The sequence below is a fragment of the Pelodiscus sinensis genome, chromosome 1 (assembly GCF_049634645.1).
Source record: "Pelodiscus sinensis isolate JC-2024 chromosome 1, ASM4963464v1, whole genome shotgun sequence".
Taxonomy (NCBI): Eukaryota; Metazoa; Chordata; order Testudines; family Trionychidae; genus Pelodiscus; species Pelodiscus sinensis.
Window position 1 is genome coordinate 148,580,040 of NC_134711.1, and position 25,539 is coordinate 148,605,578.

The window sequence follows — 25,539 nt, forward strand, 5'->3', positions numbered from 1 at the left end:
CATCATTAGCACTAGCACAACTACCATCATGACCACACACCTTACTACTACTCCTATCATCATCACCATCAGTCACATTCCAGGAGATGGTCCCTGTGTTGTCATAGGTCGCCCAAATACCCACCTGCCTCCATAAGTCTACGGGAGTGACATCCCCCGCTGCCACCACCACAGAGCCCAACACTGCAAGCACATCGTTCCGAATCCAAGGAGGGGTGATTATTCAAGGCTGAAGAGCAACAACCTGACACTTCCCCTTCTGACCAGTCATCATCCTTTCCTGATGAGGTCATAATCCCAGGTGATATATTGCCTCCTAGCAATCTTAAGCAGTTCCCAAGACTTGTTTAAGAGAGTCGTGTCAAGCCAGGAGGTCCAGTTGGCGGAGGTGCAGGATAACCAGTACCACCTCCTTAAAAATCTCCAGCCCCCGTACCGGGCCAAAATAGCACTCCTGCTAGACGAGGCAATCATGGAGGCTGTGGAGGAGATTTGGCAGACCCCTCTCTCTGTCCCACTGACAAACAAAAGGGCAGATAAGAAATACTTTGTGCCATCGAAGGGGATGGAATTTTTATTCACCCATCCCCAACCAAATTCGCTCATTGTAGACGCCGCGCAGCACAGGTCTAAGGCCCCTCAGTATTAGAATGTTGCAACAGAGAAGTACAGCAAAAGAATAGACCTATTTGTCAGGAAGGTGTACTCCTCGGTGACACTACTACTTCGCATTGCCAACTATTCCACGCTCTTGTCAAATCAAATTTAGACAATTATACGAAACTTACAATGTTGATGGAGCATCTCCCTGATTCCAAGAAACCTATTCTAAAATCCATTGTCTAGGAAGGCTATGCTGTCACTAAGACAGGTGTCCAGATCGTGCTGGATGTCGCGGACACAGCTGCGCATTCCAAGGCTACTGCAATTGTGATGAGGAGGTCTTCATGGTTGCAAACCGCGGGAGTTCCGAGAGACTTCAAGAGCAAGGTAGAGGACCTCCCCTTTGACAAACAAAAACTCTTTGCCGAGAAAACAGATGAGGTTCTCCATTCTGGCAAAGATTCACCTACCACCTTCCAGACTCTTGGTATATACACGCCTCCATACTGGTGCAAACGTTATTTACTTTAGCAGAGGCACCACAATTACCCGTATAATAGGCAACAGCAACGTGATTTCAACCAGCCATGATCAAGGCAGTGACCTCAAACAAGGTGCAGTCAGACCAACCACACCCCTAACTAATCAGCCAACAAGCAGCAGATTTGACTCCTCGATCAGGGGCTTCCAAACACTTCCCATTGTCAAACTGAAATCACGCCTCACCCCTATTTCAGCACTGTCTGAGGCCATTTTATCACCAACAGGCCACCATTATGTTTGTTGGGTTTTGGAGATCGTGTCATCTGGTTTCACCATCCCCTTCCTTTCACTGCCCCCAACTACCCCACCCACCCCATCCCTCTTCAGGGATCCTTATCACGAGAACTTGTTGAAACAAGAGGTCCATCATCTCCCCTCCCTTGGAGCTGTAGAGAAGGTACCAGACGAGTTCAGGGGAAAAGGGTTCTATTCTCACTATTTCCTCATTCAGAAGAAAACTGGAAGCTGGAGACCCATACTTGATCTTTGAAAACTCAATCATCATCTCCAAAAACTACGGTTCAAAATGGTAACCCTTGTGTCCATAATACCAGCCTTAGTCAATGGGGATTGGTTTGCAGCTTTTGACCTTCAAGATGCCTACTTCCACATCACCATCCATCCAACACACAGGTGATTTCTTTGTTTTACAGTAGGTGGGGAACATTTCCAGTATCAGGTGCTTCCCTTCAGCCTTTCCTCTGCTCCGAGGGTATTCTCAAAAACCCTTGTGATAGTGGCAGCTCATCTACATCGAAGGGATGTTATAATTTTCCCCTACCTTGACGACTGCCTTCTAAAAGGCCGCTCCTCGGTGGAGACATAGCATATGGTAGCTATCGCCAGACAGACTTTTGATTCTCTTGGCCTAATTATCAACTAACAGAAGTCCATGATTGAACCCTCTCAAACTTTGGATTTCATGGGCGCTCGACTTGACTCTACCACAGCACGAGCCTACTTACCCATCCAAAGGTTCTAGTCCATCCAAGGGCTGCTTTCAGTCACCAGCCCTACTCTCTCAATATTCACTTGCCTACAGTAAATGGGCCATATGGCTGGAACAACTCATGTAGACAATCACACAAGGCTACACATCCACTGCCTTCACCACTGGAGGGCGTCCATTTATACCCCTACAAAACACCCCATCCACAGAACAGTGGCTCCTCCGCCCAGTATTCGCACGGCCCTCAAATGGTGGACCTACCCGCGCAACCTCTTGTTAGGCGTTCCATTCCACCAGCCTCAGCCTTCGGCCCAGATTACCACAGACGCCTCCCTCATCGACTGGGGTGCCCATATGAACGACATGCCTATGCAGGGCTGGTGGTCATCAGGAGAGACAGCTCTCCACATAAACTTTCTCGAGCTCAGGGCAGTCTTCAACACTTGCAGACACTTCTAGGACTACATGTATGGTTCAACTACCAGAATACTCAGTGACAGTATCGCCACAATCTATTACATAAATCACCAGAGTGAGGCATGGTCTTGATCCCTCTGTGCAGAGGCAGTCTGCCTCTGGTATTGGTGTATTCACAACAAGTTCATTTTAATAGCAGCCTACTTACCTGGTGCCAATAATGCTGTTGCAGACTCTCTGAGCAGTCATTTTGCACCCGACCACGAGTGGGAAATCTGGACCAATATACTTGAACGTATCTTTTGTCGTTGGGGTTTCCCTCTAATAGACCTCTTTGCCACCTACAAGAATGTGAAATGCCAATATTACTGCTCCAGGGCAGACATCGGGTGGGGATCTCTACGGGACACCTTTCTCCTCAATTGGGGGGGGGGGATCTCTCCTGTATGCATTTCCCCCCCGTTGTGCTTATACCCAGGATCCTCGGGGAAAATCAACATGGATGGAGCCAGGTTGATTCTCATAGCCCCCACTTGGGCAAGCTAGCCTTGGTTCCCCTTTCCCCACCGAATGTCTCTTTTGCCACCATACACCCTACCTGACTTGCTGACCTAGGACTGCGGCTCCCTCTTGCACCCACAGCCCCAGACCCTGCACCTAACTACCTGGTTCCTAGCTGGTTCTGTGCATCTGAGGATCTTTGCTCGGAGGAGGTCAAAGATGTTTTGATGCACAGCAGGAGGGACACTTCTCAAGCTACTTACCTCTCTAAATGGCTGAAATTCAATTCTTGGTGTTCTGCTAACCGGATCGACCCACATTAATCACCTCTGCACCAGAACCTTGAGTACATTCTTTCCTGAAGCAAACAGGCCTAGCCGTTGCTTCCTTGAAAGTACATCTCGCAGCAATTACCGCCTTCCAACACTCGATAGATGGCACTTTGGTGTTTGCCCACCCAACTAAGAAGAGATTTCTAAAGGGGTTGACAAACTTTAACCCACCTCACAGACCCTCACTTCCACCCTGGAACCTGGACCTAGTGTTGGACACTCCTACTCGACCACCCTTTGAACCCTTGGCCACTACGTCACTCCAGATGTTGACGCTGAAGGTGGTGGACTTGCTTGCTATAACATCTGTTTGCAGAGTCAGTGAGTTTGTGGCCCTGATGTCAGTACTGCTGTACACCACCTTCAACAAGGATAGTGTGGTATTACGACCTCACCCAGCCTTTATTCCCAAAGTCTGCTCCGAATTCCATATTAATGAGCCAATCATATGCCCTTTCTTTTATCCTAAGCCACACACCTCACCAAAGGAGGCGATCCTCCACAGTCTTGATGTGTGCAAGGTGCTCGCCTTCTATATTGATAGGACCCAATATTTGCATAAAACAGACTGTTTGATAGTCTCTCTCTCGCTGATTGATCCAAGGGCGAGCCCAGCATATCGCCAAGCTCATAGTTTCTTGCTTCACCACTTTATACTCCATCCACAATAGACCGCTCCCATCCCAACCAAAGGCTCATTCTACAAGTGCTGTGGCCATATCCACGGCCTTTCTACGGGGAGTTCCCCTTCATGACATTTGTTGGGCAGCCACATAGTCATCCAATGCTACGTTCATAAAGCACTATGCAATCGTGCAATGTTTGGTTGCACACTCCTCGTTGACCTCGGCAGTACTTTGAACTTCAAACAAACCTTGATTCCGGAGCCCACCATCCGGACATTTCTGAGTACTGCTACACAGTTACGTACAGTGGAGCACCCACGGGGACATCACTCGAAGAAGTTACTCACCTTGGTGCAATAACAATGGTTCTTCGAGAGGTGTGTCCCCGTGGTTGCTCCACTACCCGCCCTCCTCCCCGCTCCAGAGTCTTGGTTAGTAAATTTCTCGTTTCAGATACTTGAGTGGGTGAGAGGAACTGGCGGGAGCTGGACTGCATGCATGAGGCAAAGGGTGTGAATGCTGTGAGATGCTGACCGCGTATGCCCGGTCCGGCTGTTAAAATTTTCTGATCTGCGGTGCCAGGATGGGCCCGACACCTACAGTAGAGCACTCACAGGAGTGCACACACATCTTGAAGAACCGTCGTTACTGCACCCAGGTGTATAACTTCCTCTTTCTGAAGTGTATCCATTCATATTTATTTACACGTGATAGCAAGCAATTTCCATGTGTTACAATGAAGCCTAAAACTCAAGACTTTGAACCTAGGCTTTGTGTCTCAAGTTCTCTAATAGGAGCAATAATACTATTAATAAAATATCATGCGATTCTGAGGCTAGATTCAGCATTGTTTATAAAGCGTGTTTTATAATCTGGGGTGGAAGGTGCCAGTGAAGTTCAAAGTAGTATTGATATATGAATTTTAAAGACAAACAGAATATTTATAATTATGTATGTGTACACTTTAAATAGCAGGAGAACAGAGATCCAGAGGAAGCTTTCAGGTTATGGCTTAAAAAAAAGCACCAAGAACAAATGAAAGAAAAACAAATGGAAATCCTTAGACGCCAGGAAGAGTGCCTGTACTTTCTTCCAAGAACAGAGGAACGTGACAGAGCCTTTAAACAGTAAGCCTATGGCTGTTATTTTCTAGGGAATTAAGAGTATCTGAACGTTGTCTCGTTCAGCAACTTAATACAATTGATTTTATAATGTAGCTTTATTTGTAAAGCATCTATTATAAAAGTTATATTGCAAAATGGAGGAAACATAAAGCAACGTATAGTGGGTAAGGAAAGAATAGAAGAGGAGGTTTTCAGCAGAAATTTGAAAACCAGCCTCCATTAATGCACTCACACATATGAGTGTATGTTGTTTCTAATATACGGTACAGCCTTACTCTTTCTGCCTCTGCACAATCTTCTTCCAAATTTCTGCTTTAAAACCTCTCAGTTTCTCTTACATTATTTAATGCACATTTTTGGGATAAGAACATAAGAATGGCCATACTGGGTCAGACCAAAGGTCCATCCAGCCCAGCACCCTGTCTGCTGACAGTGGCCAATGCCAGGTGTCCCAGAGAAAGTGAAGCGAACAGGTAATGATCAAGCGATCTCTCTCCTGCCATCCATCGCCATCCTTTGACAAACAGAAGCTAGGGACACCATTCCTTACGCATACTGGCTAATAGCCATTTATGGACTTAACATCCATGAATGTATCTAGTTCTCTTTTAAACCCTGTTATAGTCCTAGCCTTCACAACCTCCTCAGGCAAGGAGTTCCACAGATTGACTATGCGCTGTGTGAAGAACTTCTTTTTATTTGCTTTAAACCTGCTGCCCATTAGTTTCATTTGGTGGCCCCTAGTTCTTAAATTATGGGAACAAGTAAAAAACTATTCCTTATTCACTTTCTCCCCATCACTCATGATTTTTATATACCTCTATCATATCCCCCCTTAGTCTCCTCTTTTCCAAGCTGAAAAGTCCCAGTCTCTTTAATCTCTCCTCATATGGGACCCATTCCAAACCCCTAATCATTTTAGTTGCCCTTCTCTGAACCTTTTCTAATGCTAGTATATCTTTTTTGAGATGAGGAGACCACATCTGTATGCAGTATTCCAGATTTGGACGTACCATAGATTTATATAAGGGCAATAAGATATTCTCCGTCTTATTCTCTATCCCTTTTTTAATGATTCCTAACATCCTGTTTGATTTTTTGACTGCCCACAATGACTCCAAGATCTCTTTCCTGATTAGTTGTAGCTAAATTAGCCCCCATAATCATATATATAGTAGCCCAATGTCTGAGAGTCTGTAACGCTGAAATGCTGGCTGTTCCCTCTGGGCGGCGCTGTTGCCTGAAATGCTGGCTGTTCCCTCTGGGTGGCCTGTGCTGCATGGGGAGTGCGGAGCCCGAACAGCCGCTTGCGCCGAGGTGGCCCGGCTGAGCGGCACAGAAGTCAGCCGAGTGCCTGACGGGAGAGGAAGAGGGGCAGGGTGGTGACGTACATGGCCGGGGGCGGGGCCTGGCTGTGAACGTCACCACCCCGCCCCCCTTCGCCTCCTGCCGTGGTACTCGGCTGACTTCTGCGCCGCTCAGCCATGCTGCTGCGGGGGAGCAAGTGTCCATTTGGGCTCCCCCGCGACGGCCCAGCTGAGCGGCGCAGAAGTCAGCCGAGCACCACAGCGGGAGGCGAAGGGGGGGCGGGGTGGTGACCATTTTGGCTCTGTGTTCCCCTGAGTGAGAGGCAGAAGGGGGAGGAGAAGAGAGAGAGGGAGAGAGGCAGGAGGCTGAGGAGAGCTGAAAGAGAGACACGGGAGGCAGGAGGAGGAGGAGGGAAAGGGAAGGAGAGAGAGAGACTGGAGGCTCAGGAGAGAAGACCAACGTGGAGGAGAGACCTGAAAATCTTGTCTTATGACGGGCTAATTGGCTAGTCCTATTATATGTATGCTTGGGATTATTTTTTTCAATGTGCATTACTTTACATGTATCCACATTAAATTACATTTGCCATTTTGTTGCCCAGTCATTTACTTTGGTGAGATCTTTTTGAAGTTCTTCACAGTATGCTTTGGTCTTATCTACCTTGAGCAGTTTAGTATTGTTTGCAGACTTTGCCACCTCGCTGTTTACCCCTTCCTCCAGATCATTTATGAATATGATTAATAGGATTGGTCCTAGGACTGACCCTTGGGGAACACCATTAGTTACCCCTCTCCATTCTGAAAATTTACCATTTATTCCTACCCTTTGTTTCCTGTCTTTTAACTAGTTCTCAGTCCATGAAAGGATCTTCCTTCTTATCCCATGACAACTTAATTTATGTAAGAACCTTTGGTGAGAGACCTTGTCAAAGGCTTTCTGGAAATCTAAGTACACTATATCTACTGGATCCCCCTTGTTCATGTTTGTTGACCCCTTCAAAGAACTTTAATAGATTAGTAAGACATGATTTCCCTTTACAAAAACCATGTTGACTTTTGCCCAACAAATTATGTTCTTCTATGCGTCTGACAATTTTATTCTTTACTATTGTTTCAACTAATCTGCCCGGTACTGATGTTAGATGTACCGGTCTGTAATTTCTGGGATCGCCTCTAGAGCCCTTTTTAAATATTGGTGTTACATTAGCTATCTTCCAGTCATTGGGTACAGAAGCTGATTTAAAGGATAGGTTACAAACCATAGTTAATAGTTCTGCAATTTCACATTTGAGTTCTTTCAGAACTCTTGGGTGAATGCCATATGGTCCCAGTGATTTGTTACTGTTAAGTTTATCAGTTAATTCCAAAACCTCCTCTAATGACACTTTCAGATTTGTCACCTACAAAGGACAGGTCAGGTTTGGAAATCTCCCTATCATCTTCATCCATGAAGACTGAAGCAAATAATTCATTTAGTTTCTCCTCTATGACTTTATCGTCTTTAAGTGCTCCTTTTGTATCTCGATCCTCCGGGGTCCCACTAGTTGTTTAGCAGGCTTCCTGCTTCTGTTGTACTTAAAAAAACATTTTATTACCACCCTTTGGCTACGTCTAGACTGGCATGATTTTCCGCAAATGCTTTTAATGGAAAAGTTTTTCCGTTAAAAGCATTTGTGGAAAAGAGCGTCTAGATTGGCACGGACGCTTTTCTGCAAAGCACTTTTAGCAGAAAAGCGTCCGTGCCAATCTAGACGCGGTTTTGCGCAAGAAAGCCCCGATCGCCATTTTCGCCATCGGGGCTTTTTTGCGCTTCACGGTTCTCAGCTGTCTACACTGGCCCTCTTGTGCAAAAGCATTTGCGCAAGAGGGCTTTTTCCTGAACGGCAGAGTCATTGTATTTGCGGAAGAACACTGACAATCTTACATTAGATCGTCAGTGTTCTTGCGCAAATTCAAAGCGGCCAGTGTAGACAGCTGGCAAGTTTTTCCACAAAAGCGTCTGCTTTTGCGGAAAAACTTGCCAGTCTAGATGCAGCCTTTGAGTTTTTGGCTAGCTGTTCATCAAACTCCTCTTAGGCTTTTCTTATTACATTTTTACACTTAATTTGACAGAGTTTATGCTCCTTTCTATTTACCTCACTAGGATTTGACTTCCACTTTTTAAAAGATGTCTTTTTATCTCTCACTGCTTCTTTTATATGGTTAAGCCATGCTGGCTCTTTTTTAGTTCTTCTATGTTTTTTAATTTGGGGTATACATTTAAGTTGGGCCTCTGTTATGGATGCTGTTTGTATGAAAAATAACAGTATAAAATAAGGTTGTTATATACTACATGCGTCCAGCTAAGGTGCACAATCCAGTGTTGAGTGATTTTCACTGACAAAAGAAAGTCCAATTAATGATTAAAACCTTAGCTCTGATGCTGGCTGAAAATTCCTTTACTATTTGTTTTTCTAAACCAGAAGGGAAATGGCATGAAATAACTTACTAATTTTACCTTTATAAAACCTGTGCAAAACAATTCGTTAGCACTCAAGGTGGAACTGGCTTGATGTCAGATGTGCTATCATTTGAACACAGAAATGGGGTCCTTCACATTTTTTACAGATGGTGAAAACTGAATCCTTTTTAAGCCTTGATTTTTTGGGGGGAGGGGCCTGGCAGTCTGAAGATCCATAGGTGTCTAGGGCTAACTGTGACTAGAGTCTGGTGAACTCACTTTCAGTTCCTCTGATCCTCGTCCCAACTAGGGATGTTAAAATCCTGTTAAATTGGCTAACTGATTAAAAGGCGATGAGCTGGGCTGGAACGTCCCCATTCCAGCGCAGCCAGATCAACCCCTGCCTGTGGCAGGCCAGGGCATCTCGGTCAGAGTAGCCCATGCTTCTAGGGCACCCTGTCCATTAAGGGTAAGGCTTACTGGTTAAACCTTCACATCCCTACTCCCAACCTCCTTGCATTCATCCAACTGAAGCTTTCAGCCAGTGCCCTCCCTAGCTCCCTTCCAACATCACCAACTCTTGCTAGTTTCCAGACTGTTGATTATGGAGCTGCACCTTGATAGGAAGTTGTATTGGGAACATAGGCTGTAGATCAGTTAAGGTTTCTGGAAAAGAGACTATATTTGCTTCAGGGAAATGTCCTACTCTTCCTTCTCACTGCTGACCCTCTTGTAGATCTATCCCACTAGTTTCACTCCATGTATTTGTACCCTAGAAAACAATTAATTCCTGGATGTAGCCTGCTTGCTAAGTGATGGAGGGGCTTTAATTAACTAATTAGATTGTCAGGTAAGAGAACAGTTGTTTGCTTTGAGTACAACCAAAAGTGATGACTGGTGATTAAAGAAAGTGTTTTTCACCTCTCACCATCAGTGCTTCTAAAGTTGGTTGTTTCTCCACAGATGGCTAAAAAGAAAGAGAGAGGAAAAGCGAGCAGAGGAACTGGCTGCCAAAGAGAGATCGAGGCAACTTAGGCTAGAAGCCAGAAGAGCAAAACAAATCCAGAATATCCTCTGCACCATTTCTGAACCTAAATCCTTCCGCTTCACCGACCATTACAGCTGAAGGTTTGATGCATCTCAAATAATAGTGTCAGCTGCCATACTTTATATGGCTTGAGCTGCAGCTCTTTACAGTTGCTGCCTTTTTGTGGTATTTTAAAATCTTTAAATAATGGTTTAAATTTTTCTCATAACTGACAGTATGTTTAATATTTACCTTTTATTTATGTATTTATTTATTTATAATTTGAAATGACAAAACCTGATTCTGTTGTGTGTATGACTTAGTGCTGCTCAGTCCCACTGAGCCAAAGTGAAAATAAATGTCCATATAACTGGCAAGTTTAAATCCCTTTTTTGAGGGGGGGAAAGAAAACCCTAATGTTGACCAAAGTCTAAAGTAGATTTTCCAGAGTGCACATTTACTTTTCCTCATTTCCTTTAACTGTTTGCAGATGCTTTGATTTAGTTGTGTTTAGCATATGCATTCAGGGGCCTGTGTAATGTATATTTATCTTTGAAGATGCTGTAGTGGACAAAGTGACATCTCACAGAAGGCTCACTATTTCATTCTTTCATTTCTGGGCTGACTACTTTCTGAGCTGAGTATAGGGTTGCCAGATGGTTTAACCGAAAATACCGAACCTCTCCTCCCCTCCAAAATAAAACCCAGGGAAAACATTTTGTTGGAAAAAAAAAGGGTGGGGGGAGGAGACTAAAGTTGTTGAGCAAAGTCCCTACCTGCTCCAGGCCAGACAGCTCCCTTGCAGAACCAGGTAAGCGGCGTGTGTGGGGGAAGGGACTGGGCCTGTTTGCTCTCTCTCTCTCTCTCTCTCTCTCTCTCTCTCTCTGTGGAATAGTGATAGAAATGTAGCCGTGTTAGTTTGTTCTCTCTCTCTCTGTGTGTGTGTTCGGTCGGACGGACGGACAGTCTGGTATTTTTGCCCCCTGGCCGGGGAAAAAAAAATCAGAAAATACCAGACATTAAGTGTCCGGTATTTTTTAATTTTATTTTATTTTTTTTACCAGACCGGAGCTGAAAATACCGGACTCTCCAGGTCAATAGTGGACACCTGGCAACCCTAGCTCAGTGAGGTGTTCAAAGTGCAAAATGTTTAAAGTGCAAAATGGTTCATATTTACACTAACAGTTGCAGCTGGTTCCCTGCCCACACCTGCAGGGAGCACATAAGCATTCATGCTCACATGTGATACTGGCATTGTACTACTTCAGTCTAGTCTACACTATACTATTAACTGGCTGACTCTAAACATGGTGGCTATGTCTAGACTGGCATGATTTTCTGCAAATGCTTTTAATGGAAAAGTTTTTCCGTTAAAAGCATTTGTGGAAAAGAGTGTCTAGATTGGCACGGACGCTTTTCTGCAAAGCACTTTTAGTGGAAAGCGTCCGTGCCAATCTAGATGCGGTTTTGCGCAAGAAAGCCCCGATCACCATTTTCGCGATTGGAGCTTTTTTGCGCAAAACAATACTGCGTTGTCTACACTGGCCCTCTTGTGCAAAAGCATTTGCGCAAGAGGGCTTTTGCCCAAACAGGAGCAGCATAGTATTTCTGCAAGAACACTGACAATCTTACATGAGATCGTTAGTGTTCTTGCAGAAATTCAAGCGGCCAGTGTAGACAGCTGGCAAGTTTTTCCGCAAAAGCAGGTGCTTTTGCGGAAAAACTTGCCAGTCTAGACGCAGCCGGTGTGTATTGGTACCCAATATAACTAAATCTTACTAACAGCGTATGCCTTTGTAACTTGTTTCACTGATCTTTCAGCCACCAAGAGTGCAGCTGAGTGCTCTTACTGAGGCATTATGGGATAATAATCTAGATTTCCAAAAATGCACTGCAAGTATAGCAAGGAAGTGTGGTAGGTTTCAGACAGTTGTGTTGGAAAAGACCTGCTTAGTAGATGTAGCTGAACTGTATGTTAAAGTCCCATCAGTTTCAAGTTAGTTTTAAAAACAATCCAAACCACAACCCCATTATTGTTAAAACCTTTAGGTATCTGTTGTAGTACAGAAAAAATCCTGAAGTGCAATTTAGCTAGTGTAGCAAACTAAGGATACATCTAGCTTGCAGAGTATGATTTGCGTAGCTTTTTCCCCAAAAAAAGCTATAGTGTAGACCTAGCCTATGACTTAGTGGGAGTTCTTATTCCATTGAAAAATAATATTAGGCTTATCATATTCCTGCTTAAAATGTGAGGCTTCAAAGTATAAATGACATGCAGCTTTATAATTGTTTAAGTGGTAGGGGAAGAGTTATTCTAACATCTTGTTTAATAATGGTAAAAAAATGCCATCATTGACTGTTTTACTTTCACAAAAATAACTGAGATGGCTGCAGCCCATTCATTCTTCTGTCTACTTTACTGTCTCTGACAATGACAAATTTGGACTTGAGGAGATGGTGGAAAGAATTGAGGCAGTCTGCATGCTAGGCTTCTTCTTGGGTGCAAGAGGAGAACAGGGCACAAGAACATTCCAATGGGCACTTCTGTTAGATGGTTCTGCTTTCCGAACTGCACCACTGGCACATCATAAAAGCATGACTGTGCGGAAGTGATCTTGAACTCTGCTTACAGGTAATCAGCTTACTTATTTCCCAGTGTAATATGCTGACAAATCTGTGGATTTAACATGTTTGTTTTCTTAGACTGCAAAGCCTGATGAGGAATCTGTTCCTATGAGGTACACCATAGCACAAAAACTAATACCCATCAGCTTCAGGGAATAGCAGAGTTAGTCTATAAAGTGCTACCAGACCATTTATTGTTTAAGTTTATCCTGTACAAACTAACAAACTCTGGTCATCTGAAGAATTGGGCTGTGCTCACGAAAACTCATGATACCATCTACATGTTTTGTTAAAACCATTTAATATATGAAGATATACCTATCTCATAGAACTGGAAGGGACCTTGAGAGGTCATTGAGTCCAGTCCACTGCCCTCATGGCAGGACCAAGTACCATTTGTTGTTTTTTTAAGTTTAATATCCATCAGTTAGCTTTCTTGTAACTCGGATGGAGTTCAATCTTGTATTTCTTGGATTCTGCAAAGAACGCATGGAATTCAAGATTGTCAAGTGTACAAATGCCCAATCTTCATTTGTGATAAAAGTAGAGAATGTTTATTGTAACATTAATTGTACAGGCCAAAACATGACCAAGTGTAGCAGTCAAAAACTTATACCTTTTATACCCTGTATACAGTACTAGATTTACCAAACAAAAGTGTTACAGCAACTGGTTTAGAGACCTTTTCCTTAATTACATGCCAAGGCTATGTATACTGTGCTTGTTGGGGGATGGAGGATAATGAAGTGCTGCAAGGCATCAGCATGATTGTTATGAATAGGACTTTTGTTCAAAAAGATTTTATAAGCTCCCTAATAACAGATGGAAGACTCATATCCTGTCTACGTGCAAATAAGCAAGAAGAGAACTCTGCAACCTGTCTTCTCAGACTGTTTGGCAGACTAGTTACAAGTACATTCTTTGAACTTTGTCTCATTAACCTAATAAAGCAAATGAGTAAAAATATAGTATTTTGTGTCTGCCTATACATACCAAGTATTTGATGATGCTGGCCCCTCCTGTGAGCATAATACCAGTTAAAGTTTCATTTGTAATAACCTGCTGCTAAGTCTAGGGTAAGCTTCCGTTTTTTAAACTAACCACTAGCGGAGGTATATCTATCTTTGCTGAGTATCAGCTATGCAGCAACTTGGTTCCACAAGTTAAAATGCTTCCATTCACTTGTTTCAACAACATGTACACACAAAAATAACTTCAGTGTGTGCACACAGCTTCCAGAATCCATTCTGCACCAACTCATACTTAATGCCTTTCAGTTTCATTAAAGTTTCTTCTTGAGGCTTCTCTGCTAGAGAAGGGTAAAGGAAGAATTCTGAACAGGGCCTTGCCATCCCCTTCTGCACTTGTAAGGACCCATACTGTTAATTGCACCAGATCTTGTAACGTACTAGGATTATAAAAATCTGATCATAGCACCACAGCAAATTGAGTAACACTATAAATGAATAGCATGGAACTGACTGTGTATTCCAATGCCCCTTTAAATGAAAATACTTATCTCAATGTTTCTCCCAGTATCATTTATCTCAGCTCCTTTTAAAGTAAGCACTATTCAGAGATTAAGCACTTGTCTATATTCTTAAATAGTTTCATGCTTTTGTCTTCCCCTGAGCAGAAATCCATTAAAGATTTCATAATATAATTACAAATCCTGCATATATAAGGGGCTATTTACACTATAAATTGTACTATCATTAACATCCTGGACTTGCATTTGTAGATTTAAGCGTTAACCATGGTCCCACAACAAGGTCACTAAGTATGGAAGTTATAGGAAGTAAAAAGTACATTGGTGCCAGCATAGCCCCCTTATCCCTGGAAGATAAAAGCAAAGAGGGAAATCAGAATGGATAAATGACTAGTGTCTCTTAAGGAAAAGTTGTTATATCCACAGACAGCCTGAATTTATTTTGTTTTTAGCACAGTGATTTTAAAGAGCTATCAGTTCTCCCTGGCAATGATTGCAGCAATTGAAAGTTATATTTTCATATCTGGTATATGGGTGAAACCGACCGATGTTCTTCTTTGTGGAAAGAAAAGAAGGTGAGGAAGGCTCAGAAAAGGAAACTTCTGGTGACGCTTCATTACTGGCAGTTGGATCCAACACTCGCAAGACCTAAAACAAAATTTTAAAACCACGCATGAATTGGATGGTTAATCTAAGATACTTTATCCCTGACTAACTTACATAAAGCAGCTGATGGCTGCTGTTCAGGTGAATGGTACAATTTATCAGTCTTCATATCTTGGTCAGTATTTATCTTGAATTGTAATTCTTAACATTTAATGATTTCACATTGCAGAGAAGAGAGTCACAAATTTGGAATTGCTTAAATCAGAACTAAGGCAATTTTTCAAGAATACAATCACATTCATTGCAAAAAGGGAAGACTAGAGTTGAGTGAACTTTGGTCTAATTAAAGGTATTTTCAAAAATGCTTGAGTCCAACAATGTGCCACAACTACATACAATGCTTTGTGTCTTCAGTTGCTTGATAAGTATACTGATAGCCAACCAGTACACACCCAGAGATGGCTCACGTCTATTAGGAAAGCATGTTTTAAAATACTTTTTTTGGGAAGTGTTATGCATAGGATCCTCCTCCTATGGAAAAAGATCATACTCCAACGATAACAAAACACAAAGGGAAATGTTACTTTCTCCCCTACTTTTATTTTTAATCTTCCCCAATATTTTTCCATCTGTATTAAACTTTATATTTTAGGTGTGGGTTCTTACTTTGAACATAGTACCGATTTTGACTCCTGCCCCACCTCCCTCCTTTTCCTCTTCCTTACCCCTCTCAGTTCTCAAGGTAAGACCAGGTTAGTTCCCTAGCCTACAATTAAACACTGCGCCAATCATTTCAGCAATTTGACAGCTACACGTGAAGGGGAAACAATACTTTCCATTTTAAGTCTTCCTGTTTGTTATTCCAGCCCAACTACACATAGTCTCTAGATAACTTGCTCATTTACATAGTCACTACAACTGAGCATTTAAATCCTTGTTTCAGACTTACTGTTCTAATCTCCTTGCACCAAATATAAAACCATTTATTTTGAAATTGAATTCCCAGTCCTCAGGTATGCGCCAGTATCAAAGCTGGCAAGGACAGTCTTAAACCCAGTTTATACATTAGATTTCTCTTAGACTTTGGCTAACCTGAAGAAGGCAAAGAACAGAATTTTCTATAGGTGATCACCATGCACATCTAAATTAGTGGTACAGAGATTAGATGCTACAGTAAAGGGTGCTACTGAAAAACGATACAAGTTGGACCTCCCTGGTCTGCCAGCCTCGGGACTGGACCACTCCTGAATGAGGGAATTTGCCTGACCAAGGGATACCAATTCCATCCCTCTGCTGACAAATTCTGGGGTCTAGCAGAAGAAGGCTCCACAGGCCCTTGGGCTGCCAAAGCCACTAGGGGCAGCAGCCGCCAGGGTGGAGGGGCTTTGCTGCCCAGGGGAGTTACCCAGGCTGCTGTGCTCCTAGTGCTCTTTGGGCCAACAACACCTGTGGCCTTGCCAGATCACGGATGTTGCTGGACCAGAGAGTCCTAGATGAGAGGTTCAACCTCTATAATGGTGTTATACTTGCTGGTGCTCTGGGGAAAGTGTAGAGAAGGGACAATTTTTCCAGCTTAAGTATTTGCTTAAAAAAACCCAATGTATTGCTTCTGCACTCTGCTCTCAGTAGATTGTAATCAATTTTCATTCACCAGAAAATTTCTGGAAGTGAACTGGAAGCTTCACCCACACCCATGCAGTGCTGAAAGGGGCACAAATTGAGTGCTACAGTAAGGGTTTTACCATTTCAGCCATTTTCTCAGCAGGAGTGTTGCAGAACTCTGTTGATGGGGGAGTCTTTTTTGGAGTGTTAGTGCCAACATTTCCAAGAAGGTGGGATTTCACTGCTTTAGCCAGCTTATGGTTCACTGCTGCTAGCTCTGCTGTACTGTGAGGTTGAGCACTAGGATAATAAGTCTGCTGCCTCCCCCACTGTAGTGAAACCAGCAGCTCTTCTAACAATCTGTTCAAGAAAAAATTGAATTGTTGTATTAATGATGAGTAAATCATGACACAAATATAATAGGCATGGTGCTGTACAAAAAGGCCATCTTGTCCTAAGGAACTTACAATCTAACTAACAAAAAATAAACAGAAGGAAACAAACAAATAAGTAAATATTTAAACAAGATTAGGACATATGGCCATTCACCAAACACTAGCATGGTAATAAACTGCAAATCCTGAGGAGCCCATCATAATGAGGGTTTGGTGGCAAGCGGTGGACTAAGTCAGGAAGACTGAGGTCCCCATACATTATCTTTTGCTGAATGATTGATCTCAGTCTTCACACAGGGCTAACAATTCTTAATGGGTATTACTCCCTCAATCTTTCTGCTGAAAGACTGCCAACAAGAGGGTTCCATGCATAGCAATCACATGTTTATTCCTAGTAGACAAGTATTTATAGTGTTGAGAATTGATTCTAGGCCAGAAGACTACCAGAATGGAGGGCCCTGTAATAGATGCACAGAGTAACAGGGGAAAAAAACGTGTGTAAAGAGTAATCATACTTCTGTGTATCGATCATTTCTTGACGGAACTGGTCACGTTCACTTAACATATCCTGAATTGCACTTTGTGCATCCCTGGTTTGGCGCTGAAGAGTTGCTCTGGCATTGGTTAGTTCATCAGCCATGACTCTGCAAAGGAGGAAATCTCTAATAAATCAGCTACTTTTAAACAAGCAATTTAGAATTCTGTTTGTTCTGTTGTGGACATGGTTTTAACATATCAAGCATTTCAAGGATTAACAGAAGTCAAAACCGGTGTTTGCCTGTTTTTTTAAATTGAGGAATAGTAAATGTCTTGTAATCAGGCTGCCTTTTCAGGTTTGTAGGGGAAGCCACATGACCCAACAGACGATATGAGCAAAGTTATAAAGACCAAACCAACGCAAGTATCAGGAGTTTTTTGGAGGAAGTGGGTTTTACCTATGAAAGCTTATGCCTCAATAAATGTTAGTTGTTAAGATGCCATAGGACTCCTTATTTTTATAAATTCACTTATTTTTGGTTGACTATGCATTTGATTGTTGCATGAAGACGGTATTTCAAGGAGCTGAAACTTCATTTTATCAGAGTTTGCTACAGATTGAATAAATATAATCCAGTAATAGGGATCCTTGTGTGCAGACTGTTTTCCAATTTCGATTTGTTTGGCACAAACCTTGGGTCTCTTACCCGTGTCTACTACAATTTATCCAGATTCACAGTAACACTGTTTAAACTCAAAACCGCAAGCCACCCAATATCAAGTTGATTAAAAAAAAAACCCCACAGGAGTCTCTATTAAAATTATAAAAAGTGCTAGGGGACAAGTTAATGCAGTCAAATGTCATAAGTAACAGCACTGGAGAATAAAGTTTTTTAGAAAGAAGGTAAACAAGGAGTAGGGACTATATAACAGGAATGTAAAATCCCATTTCAAATGTTAACCGGTTAAACTATATTTAACTATGCAGTAAGGGTGTTAAGAGGCAGGTAATTTGGTACAATTTATAATGACTACACTATTAGTCGATAAGGGAAGGTACTCAGAAGGAGCTAACCCTGCTGTGGCTCTGCACTTTAAATGCTGTAAGAGCTAGGTGTATAGGCAGCCCAGCTCCTATTTACATTTAAACTGCAGAGCCACACCAAGGGTAGCTCTTGGACCTGGCACAGGCCAGGACTGAGCTCCTGCGGGGAGCTGGGTCACCTGTGGACAGGGGCTCTTGCCAGAGCAGCCTCTGTTTGTGGCAAGCCCAGGAAGGAGAGCAAGTGGCACTGTGGAGATGGTGCTGAAGGAACTGGCTTTTAAGCTGGCTCCTCCTGGCACCTGCTCCAGCTTCTCCTTCCCTTGTTGCTTCTGATAAGAGGTAGCTAGGGTGAGTGTGTGAGAAATGCAAGCAGTCAGCTCAACTGACTGGTAAGTCTAGGCTTTTAAACAACTACTCTTTTACATCTCTACTGTGCAGCAGGCCCAGCTGGAATGGAACACCCCACCAGTCAAGCAGTTACCTCATTAAGCATGTCGATAAAGCAATGCCTACCAGTTACCCATTTACATCTCTACTAGATAGGCTGCTCCACCAGTGTGCCTCAAGCATGGCCTATGGAAGTAAGTCAAAGGGGGCTAACAAGTGAATTCAGTCTCATGCTTATGTACTTGCCTCTCTCCTGAGACTAAAAGCTGTGGTTAGATGATCTAGACATGAATCTTTTAGAAACAAATTAATAGCCAGCAGATATCTGCAAATGTGCAGAGTTCTAGATACAAAATTTGTATCAGCAGCAACATGTGTAAAAAATGAACCACAGCTATCTGCATCCACATCTGCAGATGCAGGAATAGCCATGGATTTGAAGGGCTAATAGTTACTAATACTGCCAACTACCATTTTAGAGGAAAAAGGCTGGCCTCTCTAATCCCTCACACAGCTGATTCCATTGGAAATTTTCCTTCAAAGTAGGAGATACAACATGCACATATACACATCTCAAAATATCACCCACAAAAGCTCATGATGCTATATATATTTTTGTTAGTCTCTAAGGTGACACAGGACTACTCATTTTTCAGTAATTATTCAAAACTGTATGAATAGTGACTGGAAACTGAAAGCAGAGCTATGGTAGTTCAAGTTTTCTTAGCTCTCAAGGTAGATTTATAGTTCAGAGAAGGGATTCCTATGGCTGTTGTAACAGTTCCCTTGCATATATTTATTTCAAAAGGGTATTTTGTTATAATTTACCAGGGGAGTCCTCAGACAATAGTGATACAGACTACTGTAAAACCATACCTGCTTGCCAGAAATTTGCTGCGCCACACATCACACTGTATAGACATGCGCTCTAACTGTTCAGACAGCTGACACACATTCCGGCCTAAGGCCTCATTTTCTAGGATCAACTGATTTTTCTCACGAGCCATGCGTTCAAAGTGATATTGCAGATCATCCCCAACAGAAGCAATAAGTAACTTCTTCAGCTCTCGATTCACCTAGAATAGGCCAAGAATAGAACAGCTAGTGTAACAGTAATGTTACTAATGACAGCGTCTTTCTAAAAGGCACGCAATTAGCTAACAAAGATTCAGACTGATTTCCCAGTACATCAGGCCTTTTTATAGAAATAGAAAACAGTTCAAGAACTACAACCAGGGCAGATGTGTCCTTTTGGGAATTTGAAAGGTAAAATGTTTTAAGCCTCATGATTACTAAGGTGTTCAAGACATGCAACTATATCCTGTAACTGTAGTTGCTTAAATAAGCCTGTATAACGGATGTCTGAAAGAATAAGCATATTTATCTACTGAAAAGTGAACATAAGCAAGCATGCAAGATTAATTTACAGAGGGAGTAATCATTTAGATAGGACATACTCTTCTGTGTCATGGCATAACCCAACTATTAACTAAAAGGGATTATGAAGAAACTTGTCTTATGGGTAATTTATCTGATAGTTGTCCAATATGGGGTTTCTTTAGTCTTCTGAAGCATTTGGTAGATGCATCAGGCCATTGTCTTAGAAAAGATACTAGACTAGATACACCACTGGTATTCTATGTATAGCAATTTGTGTTCAGTAGGAAAAAAGAATTGGAACTTGCTTTTATAGTGTTGCCCTCTAAGAATACATTATACAGTGCACCAGGTCAATTTCCCCCTCCCCCCATTTGCATGTTCCCACTGTTTTTGTTTGTGATGTCAAAAAGACTCCCTTTGTGATTATATTTTTAAAATGTTTAAAATAGTTTATAATGTTTCTGCTGTCATAACAGAGCAGAAATAAAACGTAGTTGGTTTTAGTAAGAACAATAATTGGAAGCTAAAACTAGACAGATTCAGAAAAAAGGTAAATATTTTAAGTGAGTGTAACTAACCAGTGGAACAGTTTACATAGGGAAGTGATGGATTCTTCATCATCTGAAGTCTTTAAAGCAAGACTAGAGATCTTTCTTTGATCAAGATATATTATATAGCTCAAACAGAAGTTATGGATTTGACACAGAGATTATTTGGCAAACTTCTTTGGCCTGTTTTATGCAGAAGGCCAGACTATCCCATCATCCCCTCAACCTTCCCAAACAAAATAAAACTATGAATCTATTGTCACAAAAAACATTCCTCAATGTCTTACCTCTGTCTGTACATGCAGCTGGTTGGAAAGACCTTCTTTGTCCTGTAACAATCTCCTTTCTGAATTCTTGAGCTTTTCTACTGCATTTTTTAGCTCAAAAAATTCTTTATTGGATTCTGTAACTCCACCTGACTTGCTGAAGTCCTCTCCTTTATGGTGTCCCAGAGATTTAGCCACTTTAGCATTTTTGGTAGGAACAACATGAGTTATAGCAGCTTTGGGAACTAGTATTCGCACAGCTTCAATCTCAACTGACTTATTATTGTGTATTTTCCCTAGTTGGAGAACTCCAGGACTCAGGGAAGAGATAGCTTTCTTGTGTGGACTGTGACGGGCGTGACGGTTTGTAGTGTGGACTTCAGCAATTACTTCCACAGTTTTAGCTGGCTGCTCAGTTTCCATGCCATCTCCAGGTCCACGGATTGGTGATGAGGCATAGTTGGCTAATTTGGAGACATGGGGAAGATAATATATTATCTTAATTTTTTTATGCCATTGGAAATTGCATACATGTAAAGAGCATGGCAACAACCCTGGAAGGACTTTGGATTTACAGTGAATCTGCAAAGCAGTGCATTAGGACTCAAAAGGGAAAGAGCGCACCAACTCAAATAAGCATGTTTGTGAATCAGTAAAGTCAGCAATACAAAACCTAATAACTTGTCTGATCAGGAGGGCCCCCCCCTTTTTAAAGTTTTACTTATATTTACATGCTCATTGCACACACAAGACTATAAAAATGTCAACAGCAGCCCTTTTGCAGGACATCTATATGAACTGTGAATCTTGACTTCAAAGCCAAGAGAATGTCACTTTTTCACTGCTGAAAAGTATTAGGCCAGGTCTACATTTAAGGCATGTCTACACTGGGGAGTTATTTTGAAATATCCCTCTTTATTTTGAAACAAGGTGAGAGTTCATTCTACCAAGCCTGTTATTTTGAAATAATGGGCTTGTTATTTTGAAATAACTCCTCCTTGTGAAGAGGAATAAGATTATTTTGAAATAGTTATTTTGAAGTAACTTTTTTTTTAAATAACCTGGTAGTATAGACATAGCCACAAGGAGAAATTCAACCTAAGATACACAACTCCACCTATGTGAATAATGTAGCTGGAGTTAAAATACAATAGATCGAATTTCTGTGGGAAACATTTTAAAATAATAAAATCCTTAAGGATCTAGAGTATTCCCAGTAAACCATGTCCATTAAGGAGCAAAAGAGATTGATTTCTTAGCATTGTTGCCCCATAAGTAATTCCAAAGATCATATGCATTTTGCTTTGCCTCACTACTCCCGTGTGACGTAAGGACAGAGTGAGAATCCTTCATTTTCAATTTCCTAGTTTTTGCAGTTAGGTACATGGCCTGCAAAATGCGAGCACAAAAATGTACTTTTGCAGGTCTGTTTGCAGAAGGGGAGAGGGAGGGGGAGTGTCTTAATGCAGGTTGTACTCAGGTTGTTAAATTTAGATTAATTAATCGAATAGTTGATGGGATTTTCATCAACTATTTGATTAGTCTATAAGGGTGCCTCTACCTTTGAACTGTACCAAGAGCCTTGTTGGGTTCTTGCTATAATTCAAAAGCAGAAGTCAGCAGGGAGCGTGGGGCCAGCGGGGGAAGTCCTCCCCCCTCCAGCAGGGCTCTCATACATTTCAAAATCAGAATCGCAGCAGAAGCAGCATGAGCGGAGACTGCTTTAGCCCTCACTTGCGCTGTTTCCCGTTGTGCCTCTACCTCCCCGCCCCCCAGCACTGGCTCCTACTCCAGTCCCAACCCTCCCGCCTTGCTGCCTCTCTCTGATAGAGCTTATGCTTATCAGATAGTTGACTAGTCAATTACAGCCCTAGGCTGTATCTCCCTAAATGGGGACTCTCTGGTCCAACAGGACCATGGATGTACCTGGACCACAGAGCACAGGAACAGGGCGGTCTGGCAGCAAGCAAGGAACATAGTGCAAGGGGTGCAGCGACTCAACTGCAAGCCCTGTGTTAGGGGTGGGGACAAGGTGAGCAGTGCAGCACAGAGCTCCAGATTGGCAGCAGCACTAGATTTTTGGCCCCACCAGCAGCAAGGGAGCTCTGGCTTTGATCCCCCAGCCCTGGTTTGGAGTTCCAGCTCCTATTGAAGAGCCAGGTGGCTGTGCCAGCTCTGGTGGCAGCTAGGGAGCTCTGGCCCTGGCCCCAGCTGCGGTGCTCCGGTGATTGTGCTCCAGTCCTGGCAGCAGGGAGGTGGGCAGCAGCTAGAGAGCCCCAAGGGGCGGGAGCACAGCAGGGGCCAGGCTGGAGTCTTGGCCTGTGCTGCCCCTGGGCTATGAAGAGAGGAACCTCCCCTCATTTGTACAGGTCAGGTCCCAAAGTTACTGGACCAAGGAGGTCCAACCTGTACTTAATTCATTATTCTATGTAATAAAAACAAGGGAGCCAAGTAAATGCTAGACATCTATCTGGTAGGAACTAGATGAAGACCATCATCTCAAGCCATGAAAGAGTAGTAACTTTTAATCAGCTACACCAGACTAACACGGCTACATCTCTATAACTTTTAATTGTTACTGTTCTAGTTTGATCTGAACTAGATTCAAAGGCAAAAGAAAACTTATTGGGTGGAAGTTGTATCTCTGCAACAATAAACCCCCCCACAATTCTCCCCTCCCCCCCGGAACTATTCCATTACATCTAGCATACACTGCTGCTCTGCACCTTAACACCTCCAAAGTGAATACAGAATTGCCAGCATGCACATCGTTTTGAGTAAAGGAAAAACAACTCACCTCTCTTCTCGAGAGATGTCATGTTTCCTTTGACTGATGGAGCTCTAAGGGAGAGTCAATGACCACGTCTAAAAAAGGGAAAACGTTCAGGGAGAAGCAATGAGGAGTTCTCCGCCTGCTAACTTTGCCAATATTTTTTCTGAACTCTCTGTTCTGTCCCCACGGCGCAGTGCGCGCAGGGGCAGGGCCGGAGGCGCGTGGGGGTGCCCGGGAAGGGCCTGGCACATTTCGGGAGCTGTCACTCTGACTCACCCCCGCAGCCGCAGGCGGAGGCTTCGCTCTGTCAAGGGGAGTTTGTTTCTTTGGAAGAACCCAGCGCGCGCCTGCGCCGAGCACGAGCGGGGGGCCCGGCCAAGGCTCCCTCCTCCGGGAGGTGGCCGGTAACTGCGCCCGCCCTACCCCGGAGCGGAGCCCGCGGCGCTGCGGGGGGGGGGGGCGGCAAGTCCCGAGCCCCCCGCGCTGGGGGCGGAAGGGGAGAGACCGGCCGCACACGCAGAGCCCCGGCGTTGCCCAGCAACCGCTGGGACGATGCGAACCCGCAGAGCGACCGGCCCTGCCCGCGAGGGGGCGCGACACACTCACCGAGCTGCCACGCGCCGGGTTTACCCGCTCGTCGCCCCCCGACCTACGCTCGCTCGCTGGCTCCCTTCCTTTCCCTCCCCCCCTCCCCACCCTCGCTTGCACACTTCCGCCGCCGCCGCCTCTACCGCTTCCGGGTTACGCGCGCGCGCACGCGAAGGGGTGGGGCTTCGGTTGCCTGGAAGCGGCTTGTGTGGAGGCGGCGTCTGGCGAAGCGGACGCTGCGGCTGCTCCGGAGGTTGGGGGCGCAGGACGGTACCATGGTGAGTGTGGGGAGGAGCAGGGCCCGCGGGCGGGCGGGTCGATTCGGCCCGGGCGCCCTATCCCCGTGGGGCGGGGAGCTCCCTGGCACGGCGGGGCGGGGCCTCTGCCCTGGGGAGCCGCCGGGCTCCAGGGAACGGTTGGCCGAGGGGGGAGGCGCTGCGGCTGCCGCTGCGGTCCTGACGCGAGGCGCTGCACGAGCCCAGGGCACGCGCCGGTGGGAGACCGCTCGTGCGTCGGGTTGCCTCTTGGACGCTTCTCCAGCGCCCTCCTGCAAGGCAGAAGAGTGTGCGCGTGCGCGCGGGGAAAGTTAGTACTTGTCCTGCACCAATTGCCAGCCCCCGGGGCAGCTGCCCCAGAGCCAGCCTGCTGCCTGCACGGCAAGGGAGTCACCTGCTCCAGCCCTTTCGACAGCAGAGCTGAGGCTGTTGTGACCGCTATGGCGCTTGCTCTTTGGGTGACACTGGTGTTCCCCGTGTTGACAAAGCTTTTGAGCCTGTGGAATGCATCATGTGGGGTGTACGACAACATGAAGAAAAGGAAAGCAAGCAGTAATGTGGCTTTCATGGGCCACTTTAATCCTGGTGCATCTCCACTGAGATCTGCTATTTCTGTTGCTAATCATGGATTGGATCGGTTACAAGGCCAGGAGGGAGCATTGTCATAATCTAGTCAGACCTTCTGTGTATCTTGCTCCTTGACCTTAGACAAACTGCTTTCGTTTCTCTGTGACTTAGTTTCTCCATTGGTCTTGCTTATCTCCCACATTTGTTGTGAGGTTTACTCTATTAATGGGTATAAATTATGTTCAAACTGTCCAATAAATGGTTCTAGGAAATTGCAAAGTATTATTGGGTGTCTAACTGGATAAGTTTATTGGCATTGTGAGCAGACCTTTTATTAATGCTTAATAGGAGGTGTTAATGCAGGGCTGACTTTAAGCACAAGTAATTGGAGTTCTGTATAGATTAGAAACTCAAGAGACAGTGCAAACTTCTGCACCACCACCCTCCTCTTCTCCCCAGCCAGTGGAGACAATTAGTGGATTAAAAAAAAATCTATTCCACTTTGATTCCATTAATGTCTGGTTCATGTTTAATAATGCAAAACGCTAGAGTATGTTTTTTGAAGGATTTCATGAACAAGTATTTGAGGATTATAAAATGCTGAATTTCATTGTCTAAAATGGAACACAGGACTGGTACTGTTAAGA

The 25,539-nt window shown here is 43.9% G+C and overlaps 3 protein-coding genes across 8 annotated transcripts in view; 2 read left to right on the forward strand and 1 right to left on the reverse strand.

Annotated features, from left to right (window-relative positions):
• CCDC181 (coiled-coil domain containing 181) overlaps positions 1-10,246 on the forward strand; it is a 24,222-nt gene extending 13,976 nt beyond the window's left edge. For all 3 annotated transcript variants that reach the window (XM_075906982.1, XM_006112213.4, XM_075906995.1), the window contains 2 exons: positions 4,944-5,098; positions 9,806-10,246. In XM_075906982.1, the coding sequence (XP_075763097.1) occupies positions 4,944-5,098; positions 9,806-9,968 (318 nt within the window). In that variant the 3' untranslated portion in view covers positions 9,969-10,246. The remainder of the gene's footprint in view (positions 1-4,943; positions 5,099-9,805) is intronic.
• Positions 1-24,187, reverse strand: part of BLZF1 (basic leucine zipper nuclear factor 1) — a 25,882-nt gene extending 1,695 nt beyond the window's left edge. The window contains exons 1-8 of one of the 2 annotated variants that reach the window (XM_075907024.1): positions 24,069-24,187; positions 23,487-23,554; positions 20,711-21,153; positions 19,372-19,571; positions 17,102-17,230; positions 16,332-16,551; positions 10,646-14,631; positions 2,721-2,853 (exon numbers count right to left, since the gene is read on the reverse strand). In XM_075907024.1, the coding sequence (XP_075763139.1) occupies positions 14,446-14,631; positions 16,332-16,551; positions 17,102-17,230; positions 19,372-19,571; positions 20,711-21,153; positions 23,487-23,508 (1,200 nt within the window). In that variant the 5' untranslated portion in view covers positions 23,509-23,554; positions 24,069-24,187 and the 3' untranslated portion in view covers positions 2,721-2,853; positions 10,646-14,445. Of the gene's footprint in view, positions 1-2,720; positions 2,854-10,645; positions 14,632-16,331; positions 16,552-17,101; positions 17,231-19,371; positions 19,572-20,710; positions 21,154-23,486; positions 23,555-23,738; positions 23,986-24,068 lie in introns of those variants that run through there. The other variant, XM_075907031.1, reaches the window with a different exon arrangement.
• NME7 (NME/NM23 family member 7) overlaps positions 24,172-25,539 on the forward strand; it is a 175,736-nt gene continuing 174,368 nt past the window's right edge. For all 3 annotated transcript variants that reach the window (XM_075907002.1, XM_075907007.1, XM_075907016.1), the window contains exon 1: positions 24,172-24,328. In XM_075907002.1, coding sequence (XP_075763117.1) covers positions 24,326-24,328 — 3 coding nt within the window. In that variant the 5' untranslated portion in view covers positions 24,172-24,325. The remainder of the gene's footprint in view (positions 24,329-25,539) is intronic.